This window comes from Gekko japonicus, unplaced genomic scaffold (genome assembly GCF_001447785.1).
Source record: "Gekko japonicus isolate JY-2015 unplaced genomic scaffold, Gekko_japonicus_V1.1 scaffold226, whole genome shotgun sequence".
Classification (NCBI taxonomy): domain Eukaryota; kingdom Metazoa; phylum Chordata; class Lepidosauria; order Squamata; family Gekkonidae; genus Gekko; species Gekko japonicus.
The window spans coordinates 1732323-1749235 of NW_015169178.1; the positions used below are offsets into that span (position 1 = coordinate 1732323).

The window sequence follows — 16913 nt, forward strand, 5'->3', positions numbered from 1 at the left end:
ATTTTCATGCAAGCAAGCTTCTCCAACATACATATATCTAGCTGGATGAGGAACTCCCAGCCAGGTGCCACATGAATTGTCCCTCTCCCAATCTTGCTCCCAGAGCCATGCCTGTAAGACCTTTGCCGGCAATTTCTCCTTATATAATAATCCTGTTTTGGGGTGGCAAGATTCCATGCTCTCCCTCAGCCATTGGCCCATCAGCCGCCACTCAAGAGTACTCACATGCCATTGGCCGGGTGCTGTATCTGCTCCTCTTCCCCACCCATTCCCCCTTCAGCCACTGTGCCCTGTCAGAATTACTGGCAAACGGCTTTCTCTGTTGACGAAGACGCTTTTCCTGTGTGGGACTAACTTTTCCCTCAGTGGCTGTTGGTAGGTGTCATGAAATGGCAGTTACCTGTGTTTGTAAGATGGCTGTGGTTCTTTATTTAAAATGTTCCTCAATAAGGTTTAATTGCAGGAACATTCTTTTCTTCTGACAAAAGTGACTTGTGTGAACAGAAAACCTAGTCTTGATCTAAGTTCCATTTCCTCTTAAATAATTGTGCATATAGATATACAAGCCAGCAATGTCCAGTGGGTGGCCCCTACACTGTGTTTTTGTGGTATCCCACCTCACCAGAAGAATTGCAGGAAAACTGGACAGAAAGCCAGTTCTTTCTGTGGCCACTGAACATTTTGAGTTTCCTTCCTGACTTGAGCTTCCTTCCTTGGTTGAAGGTATTTGGCCAATCCAAACAAGAAAGCCCATCATCACTTCCCCCCACAAGGTTAAGCAGTGCAAAGACGGATTGCGATTGGCTTTGCTCTGCCTGTTTGGTGCCAGTGAAGGTCTGGGAGGGGACAACAGGCATACACCGTACCTGGTGCCTCTTCTGGCATGTTGCCAAGGGACACCTTGGCACTTCTGCAGCTTCCCTTGGACCCAGCAGAAAGAAGCATAGATCTAGCAGTCGATAGTTAATACCAGTCACACTTGGCATTTTCTCCTGAACTGTTGTTGGCTGGGAGCAAACCAAACCCCAGCAGCATATTGGGGCACCCCCTCCTCACTGTAGTGCCAGCTGCTTGAATCACTAGAGTGGAAAACATGTGCCTCTCTCTCTCCTACTGAGCAATGAGAGAACGACCCAAAAGTCTCTGCAATAATGTAGAGACCATGAGGGCATCCTGTCATCTTGCACAGGGCATCTACAGAATCAGAAACAGCACCTTTCTGTGTCCCAAGCACTGTACACGGCATCACCTCTGACCCAGTAGGTTTTCTATGCAAAATACAGGATGGCTGAGAAACCTTTTTTGATACGATTCATCCTGTCATTTCACACAGGAAATCAGAAGTAACGCCTGGATTCTTTGTTAAAGTGTGACACGACTCATAGATAGTTCCATTGAGATCCCCCCCCCAGTTCACATATGGTGAAATGATTACATAAAATCACCATGTCCTGTTACCAGGATCATCAGAGAGAATAACAGCCCCCCTTCCTCCCCCCCCACACATTTAGACAATCACACCAACTATAGTTAGTTTAATTAAATGATAGTTTTGCATGAACCAAACTACATATTTCATTCAGACATAATATGAAACTATGGTTAATTTAATATGTTGTCGAAGGTTAATTTAAACTAGCTACGGTTAGTGTGATTGTCTGAATGCAGACTATTCCACTAACAATGGTTAACTACAGTACATCAAACTAAGATCTAAACCATGGTCTGAAGCTAGTTTATTAAACACTCTCAGTTTTCACTATGGTTTCAGGTGACATATGAACATGGATTTAATTGCTTAATCCTGGTTTGTTCCCTGGGATCACCCTCACCAGCTACATAATGGAGGTGACGAAAGCAGTACTTGTCAAGGCAACCCAGGATTCGAGTGACTGAATCCTGCACTGTTTCTACACAGAGACCTGGGGAAGGGCCACAGCTCAGTGGTAAAGCATCTGCTTTGCATGCAGAAGGTCCCAGTACAATCCCCGGAGCCTCCAGTTTAAAAAATCGGGTGGTAGGTGATGTGAAAGAAGGAGTCTCAGAGCAGTTTACAATCTCCTTTCTCTTCCCCTCCCCGCAACAGACACCCTGTGAGGTAGGTGGGGCTGAGAGAACTCTTGACAGAACTGCCATTGAGAGAACAGCTCTGAAAGAACTTGTGACTGACCCAAGGTCACGCCAGCAACTGCATGTGGAGGAGTGGGGAATCAAACCTGGTTCTTCCCGATTAGAGTCCGTGCTCTTAACCTCTTAACCTGAGAAAGACCTCTGTCTGAGACTCTGGAGAACCACTGCCAGCCAGAGTAGATAATACTGACCTCGGGGGAGCTCTGTGTGTGTTATTTGGGGCGGGGTGTGTGTGGAACACAGCATGACCCCGCTTCATTTGGGAGCTTCCAGATTATGCTGTGCTCTTTCTGAGGCTCTTGAGGCTTTCTCTTTCAAGCTTCAGCAAATCTCTGCTGCTTAAAGGGGAAATGGCATGCCAGCTGCAGACAGAGCTTCCATGTGAAAATTTTACACACAACCAGTCTGGAAGGGGGACTTTTGGGCTGTGAGAAGGCTTGGCAAGATTGTCAGCATCTTGGTGCTTCTGAGCTGACACACTGAGCTGGAAAGAGATGGTGCCAGCAGCCAGGGGTCATTTCCTGCAGGAGCGCACAGGAGCGGAGCTCCGGCAGTAAAGAGTCCAGGGGGCGGGCACATGCAACAACCCCCACCCCCAGCAGCCCTCAGTCAGAGCAAGAAGCAGCCAGGTAAGTTGCAGAGCCCCCATCCCCCGGCCCCCTGGTCCAAAACCGTCCAGTGGTACCTTTAAGACCAAGTTTTATTCAGGTACAAGCTCTCCCTCCTCTGTGAGGACAGATCTGCACGTTCCCCCCACCCCCAATAGCTAGCAATCCAAAACAGTCCAGTGGAACCTAAGCGGTGGGTGTGGCATATGCAAATAAGTTATGCTAATGAGTTATGCGAATGAGCTCCTGCACCTCTTTTTCTACGAAATGACCCCTGCCAGCAGCAAGCAGCACGTGGATGAGGCGTGTGGAAGCCACGCCCACATGCCTTCATCCTGCTTGCTGCCATTTCCACAGTGGGAGTGTGGAATATGTACGGGGTTTTGAGCTGCACTTTTTCCTCCCAGTTGAGAAAATGTGGAGCGAATGCTAGATGCAGAATCGCCCCTGGTTTCACAAGCCATCAACTGCTAGAATAAATCATGGCTTCATCATATGTCTGTACTGATCCACAGTGTTGCCTGCACTGGCCACAGCTGGTATGATACAAAGTATTGTCTGAACCGTTTGCGATTCTATATGTTGTCCTTTAGGATCAACACAGAACCAATTCTTGTAAGTAAAATTCAAGATGCTGGTAGCTCAGCAAACTATGTTCACATTGCTTGGCAGAGATATTAATAGTGCTCCATCACCGTTACTTCCTTCTCCTGGATGAGTTTACAGAGTGTTCTTAGGACACTGCGATCAGGATGGCAGCATATATGTAGGAAATGATAGCTGTGCCAACCTCTGAAGTGTAATAATATAGGAAGAAATAGCCAGGCAAAGAGGTGCACTCCTAGATCAAATTTACCCAGCTGAAAACTACAAGGAAGAGCAGCTCTTCACTTTCTACAAGGTCTCTGTGTGTATGCATGAGAGAGAGAGAGAAAGAGACGTAAATGCTGGAGCTAAATATCGTTTAATCATGTGCAAGCTGGACCTTTTCACTTTAGCACATACCTGATACATTAATAGTGGCTGCAGCTTTTGCAGTGCCGTATGTCTCACTGTGCTTGTTGGTGGCTATGCAGGTGAACAAGCCAGGTCGAGTGACATAGACTTGCAGCCTAGAATCAATCATTCTGTCATTTACTGTTTCTACTATGGATCCCGCTGAGACCTAAAGCAAAGGAAGGAAAGGAAGGAAACGTGGATAACTATAACAAACAAACAAAAAAGGAAGAAAGAAACATGAGAACATAACAGCCTCTTTGAGGGATCATAATATTGGTCTATCTGGTCCAGGATTTGGTTTCACAAGGCATGTCCTCTGAAGTCCTACAAGTATGGCTTAGAGGCTGGAGAAGTCCCCTTGTTTGTATTCAGATGGTTACTGGCTCTCTGAGCATGGAGGTTCCATTTAGCCACTGTGTCTTGACAGACCTGTTCTCATCTCCTTTTAAAGTTATCTAGTGGCTATCACCACATCTAATGTCCTGGCCCCACTGGCGGACCTCCTGATGGCACTGGTATTTCTGGCCACTGTATGATACAGAGTGTTGGACTGGATGGGCCTTTGGCCTGATCCAACATTGGCATCTCTTATGTTCTCTTATGTTCTTATGTTACATCTCATAGCAACAAATTCCACAAGTCACTCACTCTCTAAGTGAAGAAGTACATGACTGTCAGAAATCTATTGCCCGTCAACTTCACTGGGTGCCAACTGAGGAGTGGGAGGAGGGGAGGAAGGAGGAGAAATGGGGGAGAAGAGAGAAATTAGGGGACGGGGATACCGGGTGTTTTCTTCCCTTACAAATTTTGCAGGTCCTCCATTTCGGGTCGCCAGGTCCGGGTTGGGAAATACCTGGAGATTTTGGTGGTGGAGCCTGAGGAGAGCAGTGTTTGGGGACAGGGCTTTTTTTGTAGCAGGTACTCATTTGCATATTAAGCGACACACCCCTAATGTAGCCAATCCTCCAAGAGCTTACAGTAGCCCCTGTAAGAAGAGCTCTGTAAGCTCTTGGAGGATTGGCTACATTAGGGGTGTGTGGCCTAATATGCAAAGGAGTTCCTGCTACAAGTTCACCTTCCATAGCACCCACTTTTTTCCAATTTAATTGATCTCTGTCACCTGGAGAGTAGTTGTAATAGTGGGAGATCCCCAGCCACCACCTGGAGGTTGGCAACCCTCCCTCCACTGGTTTCTTTATATACTATAACACTTCTGTCATCACTTAATAAAACTACAAGAAACTGTGAGAAGGTTAAGATTACATTTTGTGGCAGGAATAACAAGAAAATATGGTCATGGAAATACAAAACCCCGAAGGCTGAAAAATTATTCTAGCTGCTCATATTTTGGGGCTGGCTCCTACAGCCAAAGGAAATTCACCGAAGCCTGGATTAGGCCACCCACCCACTTCTCCGGCTGTCTGCCTGAGGTACATACTTCACAGCACAAGTATGATTACGTGGAACATTTACCCCACCATACATATTTCCCACCTGTAGAAATTCAACCCCACAAATACTTGAATGAATAAGGTTAAAGAACCAGTGATTTAGCGCTGATATTCAATATTCTTTTCTGATACACGCCAGTCCTTAGAGTCCTTGTTATATCACTTTAAAGGGCATGCATTATTCCTACTTTAATAAGTATGCGTATGTTAAAATAGAAGTCACTCATATGAAAAAGTGCCTGTGTCAGGGTTTTCTGTTTGTCTACACACTTCACTTTGTCTGGAATTAAACGTTTAATCATATTGTTTCTTCAGAAATCACTTCCTTGATTTAGTCTGCAGAAATTGTTCTTGGTGATGTGCAGAGGCAATTTCCTGAGGGCATGAACTCCATTTTCCTTGAGTTTGTCCAGGCGCTGTAATGCCTGAGCTAATGCACCACAGAACTTCACATTTAAACTGCTTTTCCTTATTTTCCATCTATATATATAAAAGAAAGTCCCCTCACCGTAAAATCAATGCCTAGGCCAAACCCCTGGACCTAGAAACACCAAATTCGGGGAGAGTGCTCCTACCATGGTGTAGATGCTCACTAAGAAGGGATTTTTAGAAATTCAACCCCTAAGTGGGTCAAAAGGGGTAAAATGTGTTTCCCCCATTGATTCCTATGCAGCTGCCAGGCTGCTGCCTCCTTGCACCCCCACTCTCTGATTGGTCAGCTGCAGAGCTCAGTGTTTTGTTTTGTTTTTTGAACCCCCGAAAGGGTATTTTTATTATTTTTCATAAGACTAATAACTACAACAAAAAATAGGGAGGGGGAAGCTACAACTAAGGATAAAGGAAAGATACCCACACTAACTAAAATCCCAAGAGTAGGAGATCCTTTCCATGTTAATCTAAATGTTAGTAATACAAGTGTTAGTGATACAATATACTTGTGAAGTTCTTGTTTAACACAGCTTCCATATTAGTAAGTTAATCTTTATGAGAGTTCTTCTTGAGCATCTTCTTACTTCAAAGAGCCATTTACAGAGTCCTTCTGCCCTTATTTCAGTTTTCTATCCCTAAAGTCATACACATTTTTCGTTGCTCCCACTCCCGCACCCGCTTCCCCCACAGAGTCCTCATCCGTTCCCGAGGTAGCAGAGTCACTTGACTTGGATTCTTCATCTTTACGTTCTACTTCCGGCTCGAGCTGACGTCTCAAAAATTCCTTAGCTTTGAAGATGGAGTCAATCTTCTCTCTTTTGCCATTAACTTTAAAAATTACACATTCAGGAATCACCCACCTGTACTGAATTCCATTAGTTTGAAGAAATGAGATCAGTTCCTTGTAACCTTTCCTCTTTTGACGGATTTCAAATGGTATATCCTTTAAAGTCTTTATGATTGTATTCCCAATTTTCAGTGGGTTTGCTGAGGTTGCCTTTAATACCGCATCTCTGGTCTGTCTTCTTGCAAATCTCACCACAATCTCTCCAGGCAGGTCATTTCTCCTGATATAATTGGAGTATGCTCTGTAGACAGCCTCCATGTCTTTTACTATTTCATCCACTGAAATACCTGTTACTGGAGCGATGATCTCTCCCAGAGTCTTCTTTAAATCTTCTTTTTCCTTTTCCGGCACCTCCTGAAATCTGATAGTCATGTTAGCTTTTTCCATTTGAAGCTTAACACACGAGTTTCCTGAAGTTTTTGTGCTGTTTCCAGATCCATCACTCTTTTCTTCATCTTCTTATTTGCGATATCCATCTCTGTAATTTTTACAGTTGCATGCTCCACTTTCTTCTCCATTTCTGCCAGCTGGCGCTGCTGCAGAGCACAGTTTTGGTTCAGTGTGGCCAGTTGCTGGTTAATACCACCGAGTTGCTCCATTACTGGCTTCAGCATATCCGCTAGCGACTTCATGACGTCTGCTCCCTCATCCGGTCTTGGGCTCTTACTGCCTGGTTTCGGTTTTAACTTTCCTCGGGAAGCTGCCATATTTCACTTTGTTTACACTTCCAAACCGCTATGCCAGGACCCAAAAGACTCGTCGCTCCACTATCGGTACTCAAGTAAGTCTCTCAGAAAAGAATTCGCTGTTTGCTTCCCCCCTTCCCCCTTTACTACGTTAGTCCATTCACGCGCTTAGGAGGCATCCCTCCTTACGCACCGCTTTCCCCCCCCGGGGGGGGTACTCCGTTTTACTCTTCATATGCTATTTCGCTCGATCTCCTGCGCTTGTCCTGGTTAGATTGGCTTGTACCCTAAGGTCACCCAGCTGGCTGGACCATCAGGGACCATCTATTCTTCGGCATCCAGTTGTCGAAGAGGCTAACCCTCAAGAGCCCCCTGGCCTGGAACCCTTCACCATGGCTCCGTGGGGGTGCCACTTGAGGTGGCACCCCTCCAAGCCGAGGGTGTGCTATTTGCCTCCTCAGACATCAAGGAGAGTGACCACCATTGCCGATCCACCCACCGAAAGTTATCCAGAGCTCAGTGTTCTGAGGTAAAAACAACAGTTACAGGGGACTACAGAGAGCTAATGACAGTTGAGGAAATCAAGACTGCCCAACCACCTGTGAGGTGAAGCAAAGCTGCTGCCCCAGCCTCCTTATGGCTGCAAACATGCTTTCCCCCCCCCTACACCTGACAGGCAGTTGTCTGTCAGGTACAGCAGCAGTTGCAGGGTGCTTAAAGCCATGAAGGAGCCTGCCCCAGCAGTAATGCCTTCGTGATCCTGCCAGCCCCGCCTCCACAGTGGCTTCTAATACTCGTTCTCCCTCCCCATCCTACACTGGACAGGTAGCTGCCTGTCAGGTGTACGAGAGTAGGTGGGATGCTTACAGCTGCCGGGGAGGTTTGCTCAGCAAGATTTCCTTAGCCCTGCTGCTGGCCCAGCCTCCCTGATGCCTTTAAACATAATCCCCCCAACACCAGACAGGCAGGTGTCTGTCAGGTGTAGGAGCAGGAGCAGGGTACTTTAATCCATCAGGGACGCTGCCCCAGCAGGATTACCTTAGCGATGCTGCTGGCCCAGCCTCTCTGATGGCTTCCAACACACTTCCTCCACCTCCTACACCTAACAGGTGGTTGTCTGTCAGGTGCAGCAGCGGATGCAGGGTGCTTAAAGCCATGAGGGAGCCCGCCCCAGCAGTCTACAGAGAGGTCCTTCAGTAGAGAGGGGGAAAGTACATATATCTCACTTCATTTTTTACACTACAATCTTCTCCATTAGAATTCCTACAACAAATATTACATTTCAAACTTTATATCATCAGTATAATTGGATTTACGAAAGTTAAATACCATAGCGAAGCATGGGTATCAGGCTAGTATGGCATGTGTAGAATTTTCTGTGGCCACAGAGGAGATCAATTCTGTCTCTTTTGCTGGGATATGTATGTGTGTTTGCACTAAGAGATTCCAAACTATGCAACCAAAAGAATAAAAGTCTGCATTCAAAATAAATTAAAACATACTAAATTGAATGGCTCAAGCTTTCTAATTGATTCCTATTGAATTTTGGTATGATTTATTACATTCACAACCATCTACACACATAACACTTTATACTCTGTACTGCCTTCCCCAAAAGATGGCTTCCTATGGACTTCATGGGAGAAAGGATGTCTGTGAAAGATGAGAACAGAGTCATATGGGACTGATGGACAACGTTTGTAAGGGGAAGAACTTTGTAGGGACAGAAGGAAAAGGGTCAGTGGGAGTAAAATATATGATGCATGACAGTACCCCATCAGCTTCTCCACTGGCAAAAGTAAGTTGAGGGAACCCCCTTTGACCATCAAAATGAGTATATCAGTGATCATGGGACCCATGTGGATGAAAGCCATAAAGGCCAGCGGCTACAGTGATTTGGGGGATTTGTAAGAGACCGAGCAAAAAGTTGACAGGATTTCATCCACAATGTTCTAAAGCATTACCATCAGAATGTCTGTTCTATGACATTGTGGTTTCTGAATTCTTACACATACAATTCCCTATATCCATGATGTCTAGAACTTTGCTTTGAAAAAAATAATAGAAAAACCAGAGTTTTTGCAGATCCTGCATATGTAAACACACACAAAAAACACCCCATTTCATAACAATCACAGAGCCCCTGATTATAAAAGTTACTGCTCTGAGTCCACACTTTAAAATTTCATGCTTCCCTCAAGCATTCTTTCTCCTCTGCATGTACCCTTCAAAGTTCTGTTGTCGAGTAGGAGGTTTTTATGTGGTGCTCTGCTCTGGCTGAACATTTTGGAAAGGGAATTTGGGAATTTGGTGAACAAGTCAAGACTGTTCATTCTCAGCTTGGACCACACAGTAAAGAATGGTTTTTGTGCCATGTTTTGCTGATAGAACATGCAGGGACAGGAAAACAAATTAGGAAAGTTTCAAAAGGACTTCAGAAAATTGACTGTCTCTCTTTGCGTAAGGCAATCTCTTTTCTGCCTTGGCACAGATAACTTCAAAACAGCTTGAAAAACAGTTAAGTGCTGCATTCTGCTATTTGCATTACACCAACTAAGAGAAAACAGAAAGCCTCAGGAACACTGCAAGTGATTGCCTTTTAGCCATTCTAAGCTGACAATTAGCTTTCCTGCTTGTAATGTGAGACTCTGTTAAATTATAATTTCTATTATATAGAAATCATATGTCTCACTTTCATGAAGGCCTCTTTAGAGACTAAATTAAAAAATAAAAATTGAATCAAGAAGAAATAACTGTGGGGATAACTACATGACAAAGTTATATCAGGTTTGTATCAACATCATGGCTTCTCCCAAAGAATGCTGGGAACTGTATTTTTGTGAGATGCTGAGAATTTTCTATTTGAGATTCCCACATCCAGGAATCCGAGAGAGAGAAAGAACTGAACGAGGTTAAGTCTGTAGTGAAGATACACCCACTGTATTTACAATCACAAGAAGATATGCTGGATATTCCTTGTGAGGAGTTTCCAGCTTTTTAAAAAAAAGTCACATAGGAGCCAAGTTTGGCTCAGGATTTTTTTTTAAGTTTTAAAATAGGTTTTCTAAAATAGGTTTGCCAATCTTCAGGTGGCACCTGGAAGTCTCCCGCTATTATAACTGATCTCCAGATGACTAATAGCATTTCCCCAGGAGAAAATGGCTGCTTTGGAAGGTGGACTCTATGGAATTATACCCTGCTGAGATCCCTCCCCTCCCCTCCCCAAACCCCGCCCTCTCCTGGCTCTACCCCCAAAGTCTCCAGATATTTCCCAACTGAGAGGCTGGCAACCCTATTTTTAAAGCATTGCCCCTGTACCATTGTCTGCATCTAAAACAGCCCTGGAGGGGCAATGTTTCTCCACTGGGAAAGAATACATGTAGAGATAAAGTTTTCTTTTTCACTGTCACGTTACCATAGTGTAAATCTGGACTGAATAGGAAAGTGGCCTCTATTCATACAGACATATGACTAAGTTATATGAACACATCGTTGCTGTATGCAGACAGACAGAACTGAGCCTGAGTCTTTTACAGAAAACACAGAACCAGTAGCCCAATAATTTCCTGACCCCCACTGAAGAACACGAGAGAGGTTCTGACCAAAGGTCCATCTAGTCCAGCATTCAGTTTCTAAAAATATCTGGCCAGATACTTCTGGAAGCTTGCAAACATGGAATGTTGGTTATGAGTATCCACTCACTGGGTGACTTTGAGCCAATCACTCTCTCTCACTCTCTCTCTCTCAGCCTAACCTACATCACAGGGTTGCTATGAGGATAAAATGGTAGAGAGGAGCAGGGGTCATTTCCTGCAGGAGCGCACAGGAGTGGAGCTCCGGCAGTAAAGAGCCCAGGGGGCGGGCACATGCAACAAGCCCCACCCCCTGCTCCCAGCAGCCCTCAGTCAGAGCAAGAAGCAGCCAGGTAAGTTGCAGAGCTCCTCCGGCCCCACGGTCCAAAACAGTCCAGTGGGACTTTTAAGACCAAGTTTTATTCAGGTACAAGCTCTCCCTCCTCTGCCAGGACAGATCTGCATGTCCCCCCCCCCCCAATAGCTAGCAATCCAAAACAGTCCCGTGGAGCCTGAGCAGTGGGTGTTGCCTTCTGACGCAGTTCCGGTGATGTCAGGGGGTGTGGCATATGCAAATGAGTTATGCTAATGCTAATGAGCTCTTGCACCTCTTTTTCTACGAAATGACCCCTGGAGAGGAGACTGATAGAAGCTGTTTTGTTGGGTCCCCATTGGGAGAAAAATATCAAAATAAACAAACTGTTGTTTATTCCCAGCTTCTGGTGATCAGAAACACGCTGCCTCTGAACATGGGTGTTCTATATAGCAAATATGACTAGTGGCCCTTTCTGACTCTCCTCCATAAATTAATCTACTCCTTAAAAATCCCTAAACTGCTGGCATAAATCAGTCTCTAACCAGATACCCTTGATTCCATCTGGCCCTAGTTAAGAATTAAGGCATGCACTCATGCGATAGAAGTCTGCTCACCATATTCTAAATGGTTTGGTCTTGAGAGTTACAGCTGATTTTTGCCTGGCAGGCATGGATGCCAAAGAGCTGACAGCGCAAACCCAAATATGGCCAAGGTAAAGGAATGAACTGTTACTACAGAAAGTTCTGCAAATAGGAGCAGGCCAAATGTAACACGCTTCTCTAATGCCAAAGCCACTTGAGATTTTTGAAAAGTCAGCTGCATTGACTTTTCATGTTTAGTTTCCAAGTTTGCATTTCCACATTATAGATTCAGAGTCAAATTTAATGCTGGAGTGGAATTCAGTCTCGTATTCACTTTACCTGCAGTTAGCTCCCTGTCAGCTTTCCAGCTCCCAGAGACTGTCTGATGTGCCATTGTTCACAGATTACAGGGGGAAAGTTCAAGTCTGCCCAAGACATTTTGGCTCTTGAGGATGAAAATCTAACTGGCATGTCACTTTCATTTGTTAACATGGGTTAGAGACCACAGGAAAGTTCTCTTGCACAAAACCCAACGGATTCAAGTAATGAACAAGAGTTATGCAACAGCAGGGCAACAGACACACAGTTCAGCTAAATGTTTGATTGATTCTAGTTCCCATTTGCTGTGTCCAACAAAATTTTATTTCTGTTTATTTTTTAAAACATTAATGTTGTTAAAATTAGGCCCTGTTCACATGAGGCAGTTTGGGCCAGGAGCGGGCCAGATTGGAAGCGGAGCAAACGGGTGCGATCCCACGCCAACATCTGGCTGGCGTCGCGCTCCCGCCTCCAATCTGGCCCTTCCCGGGATGAAGCGCATCAAAGATGAACCACCTACCTTCGGTGGTTCATCCTGATGGTGCGCGTCATCCCTGCCGTGGGATCGGCGGTGCGTCTTGCCGCCGTCGCATCCCCAGCCCCCCTGCAGTACTGCGCATGCTTGAGCATGCGCAGTACGGCAGCCTCCACCTCTGAGCGTCTCATCCTCCCCGGCATCTGATCATGCCGGGGAGCAACGGAGCGCGGCAACCGGGATCCGTGGGATTCCGCCGGGGCGTGTTTTCTTTGGCGCGGCTTTTAAAAGCCGCGCTTCGGCCCGTCTTTCCCCTGCCGTATGGACGGGGCCTTAGTTACTATTCACTATTAGACATATTTGATTTCTTTATTCATTTCCATGAGAAACAAACTCCTGGCTCCAACTTTTTGTGATTGCTATACAATTTGAATGAAATTCTCAAGGATTGTATCCATTACTCATTGGATCCTGTATGCTAATTTTTAATTGGATAGGGAGGAAAAAACATCTCCATTCTATAGGCAATAAAAAAAAACCCTTCCTTTCTAGATCTCCGTTTGGAAATAATGCTGTTATCACCAAATCCAAAGAATTGCAAGGACACTTACGGATTTTCCATTTTCAAGCCACGTTACAGTAGGAGTTGGAATGCCTGTTGCCGCACACCGCAGTGTTACCACAGAGCCAAAGCTGACATTGTAAGATTCAGGAGCTTTCAGGATTCGGGCAAAAACTGTGTAGAAGACAAAGACATGATTAAAGTTTACTTAAGCACTGTATATTACGTGTCTTTATACTGTGTATACAGTTTTTATTGCAGAGAGAAGGAAGAACTAGATAAAGGGGGCGGTCACACGCACAAGATAAAGCGGGGGGAAGCGAGGCTGTTTCCTCTGGAGGAATTTGACCCGCAGTTGCACGATCACACAGTTCTTGGAAGCTGCAGGCATAGCCCGCCACTGCATGATTAGACACAACCGTGGGTGAGTTGGGGGAGGTTTGCCATTTGTTTCTGATGCGCTTCAGCGAGGAATCGATGAATCACATCTCCTCACTGAGGGTTCCCTATGGAGTTTGTGATCATGCACATACCGAGAAGTAGGGTTGCCAAATCTCTCTTACCTCCTCGGTGGGGGATTGCTGGCCATCTCCCAGTGCGCCGCATCTACGTCACCCGGATGTGACGTCACACGCTGGGGTGGGGCCACAGCCATTTGAGGGGAAAACTCTATGTTTTCCCCTCAAATGGCTGTGGCCCCGCCCCAGCGTGTGACGTCACATCCGGGTGACGTGCATGTGGGGGTGGGGTTTCCCCCGGGCCCCGATTCCGCAGGGGCGGAAATCGGGGCTCGAAAACGGGGGGAAATCCGCCCCCCGGGGGCATTTGGCAGCCCTACCGAGAAGGGGGGGACTGGCACGGAGTCGGGATGGCCTGATCAGATCATCCTGACACCATGAGAGTGCGCTGGAGTGATCAGACAGAGGAAAGTCCATCTGTGGCCCTTCGTAACCCATTTACTACCGGATTTTCCCTAGTGTCTTTTTACTCTGCTTCTGTGGTGGAGACAAACGGGTTGCCGATGGGTGTGGGGTGCTTCCCAGATGTTCGTGTCTGATTGCGCCCTTCAAATCTGCCCGGAATTCGTACCTATGGCAGGGCTAATTGTGCATGTGATCGCGCCCAAAATAAATAATACTAAAAAATAACCATTGGTCAAATTTGAGCAATTAAAATGCAGTGAAAAGCTGGGAGACCAAGTCATTAGTGAATGCAAAGAATGACTCAAACATGGACATCGCAAATGATATGTTTTAGGGGCTTTTAAAAACAAAACAATTGTATTGCCCATCAGAGTTACAGGTCGAATCTGCATTTGCATTTTTAAATCAGTTTCGTGCTGCTATGATGCCGTCTTTCTCTATGCTTGTTTGAATGTTGTTTGGAGAAGATTCTTTTAAAGCAGTGCGGAGGGGCAATGACAGTGGAGCCACCACGAGAAGGTGATAAACATATGCGGACGTGCAAAAGTATGCTAACACTGTTGAGGTGTGAAAACGACACCAAATGTAGACAGCTTTTTTAAAGACGGAGTCAGAAGCCTGGGACACTGGTGGGAAAGACAAATGCAGATTCAACCATAGTCTGGCATAAGAACATAAGAAGAGCCCTCTTGGATCAGACCAGTGGTCCACCTAGTCCAGCATCCTGTTTTACACAGTGGTCAGCCAATTGCCCTGGGCAGCTGGGCATAGGGGCCATTGTTGCCTCATCACATTGGTATTTAGAGGTTTTCAGTCTATAAATGTGGAGGTTCCCTTTAGTCACCATAATCAGTAACTTCTGATGAACCCAGTGTCTAAGAATTTATCAAATCCCCTTTTAAAGCCATCTATGTTCATGGCCATCCACACTTCATCTAGCAATGAATTTTATAATTTTACCACTCATTGAGTAAAGTAGTACTTACTTTTGTGCATCCTGAATTTATTGCCCATCAACATCATTGGAATGCCCTTGAATTCAAGTGTTTTGTCCATTCTCTCTACCCTATGCATAATTTTATAAATCATTATCATGTCCCCTACCATCTTTTTTCCTAAACTGAAAGGTCCCAGGCTCTTTAGCCTTTCTTCATAGTAAAGTGGCTCCAAACCCTTAATTATACTGGTTGCCCTCTTCTGTACTTTGTTAGCTAAACATTTACAGTTGTGTATAATCAATTGGGGGGGGGAATCAAAATTCTGCAATAAAGCCAAATGCTATTGTAAAGCTGCACGTTGTGACACATTTAAGCTTTTTCTAGTTTCAAAGGCAGTTGTGGAGGTAATTCATATCCCATTCCAACAAATAGCAGGGCCCAATCTCATACAGGCAGACTAAACCAACTGGATGTCAGAATTTCAGTGGTGTTTCCCTTCTCTCTTTGAAAGACAGCCACCGCCTATATTTTGGGAGGTGGTCAAAACACCTTACAGTCATGGCTGGCTCCATATCCCCTGTACACCAGGTGTCATGATTAAAAACTAGGGTTGCCAACTGCCTGGGGGGAAATGTTCTGTCCCTTTGAAAGAAGCTATGGGATGTTATTTACCATTCTGATCTGTATTGGCTGACAAGGACATAGGCAAAATGATAAAGAGGATGGAGCAAAGATATGACAGGCATTAAAGATGACAATGAGATAAACAGGACCCCAATTATCTTTTTATTGTTTACAGTGTCATCCTGTCAGGCTTGGGCTGTTGACCAACTGTACCTGTTGTATTCCTGCCTTATTGATTGCTGTAACATTTCCCCGTTCCCCTCCCCCACTTATGCTGCTACAGTGTTCTTATTGCTTACCCTCACCTGCCATCACATTCCTGAGGGGGGGAGGGAGTGAATGTAGGAGTAGGAAGGCTAGCTTTAGTAAATCTTCCAAGCTGCCCCAAGAGACACCTTTCACACAAGAATGTGTCCTTGGAGAAGAGTCTATCTTTAGCTAGTTAAGGACCGTATATCTTTCGTGGTCTTGGTAGTAATGCTGACGTGTACAAATGGAATGTGGGATTGTAACTATCTGCACCTTTCCTGCCTTGGCACCCCAGTTCTGACAAAGAGTTTGATCCCTGAACATCTCACATCTTCTAATAAAACTTTCACTAAAGAAAGTGTGTGTGGAGAGTGATTTGACCAGGAAGCTGACACATCCTAAGCAGAGTTAAACACTTCAATGGACTTGGAAGGTGTAATTCTGCATAGGAGTGCATTATGAATGAGCTATTGTTATAATAAGAATCATGACACAAAGGTGGAAAAGGTATTAATTTAGCTAGCAACAAAACTTTGGAGCAGCCCAACCCACCAGAAATTTAGTCGTATTCTGGTGTCTTGATAGCATAATGCATGTAAGGTCAATTCTTAACAAGGACTAAGAAAAAGAAAAACAGGTGACATTATCAAGATGCTGAATTTTATTTCAATAACATTCTTGCTCGTTTGTAGTATATACACTGTTCCCTCTAAGCTGAGTTAGTATGAGCTAGCTCACAGTTTCTTAGCCTCTGGCTCACACATTTTTGTCTTAGCGCAAGAAGGATGGTTCCAGAGCAAAATAATTTATGCAGCAGCCAAATCTCTCACTCACAACTTTAATGCCAGTAGCTCACAGAGTAGAATTTTTGCTCACAAGACTCTACAGCTTAGAGGGAGCATTGGCCACCAAGTCCTGATTCTACCATTCCCGTGTACAACAGAAACACATTTTATTTTAAGTAAGCAAGGACTTCCTTCCTGTCCACTGCTTTCCCTTCCCCAAATCACTTTTCCTCCCAGGAGGATACTGGAACCATGCATAGCAAAGTGGCTGTGGGGAAAAGGTTGCTGTGGGACAGGAATGATGGGAACAGGAAGGGTTAAGCACCCTCTCTCGCCCACTTCTCTCCCACTCCACGGCTTTCAGCAGCAACCTGGGTTTCTAGTCTTCAATATCCTGCCTATAGATAGCTCTAACACTAA

General features: G+C 45.2%; 1 protein-coding gene across 1 annotated transcript in view; it reads right to left on the bottom strand.

The window, feature by feature from the left end:
* Nucleotides 1-16913, bottom strand: part of MUSK (muscle, skeletal, receptor tyrosine kinase) — a 64659-nt gene that overhangs the window by 24958 nt on the left and 22788 nt on the right. Inside the window, exons 6-7 of the mRNA XM_015416046.1 lie at nt 13024-13148; nt 3744-3903 (exon numbers count right to left, since the gene is read on the bottom strand). Coding sequence (XP_015271532.1) covers nt 3744-3903; nt 13024-13148 — 285 coding nt within the window. The remainder of the gene's footprint in view (nt 1-3743; nt 3904-13023; nt 13149-16913) is intronic.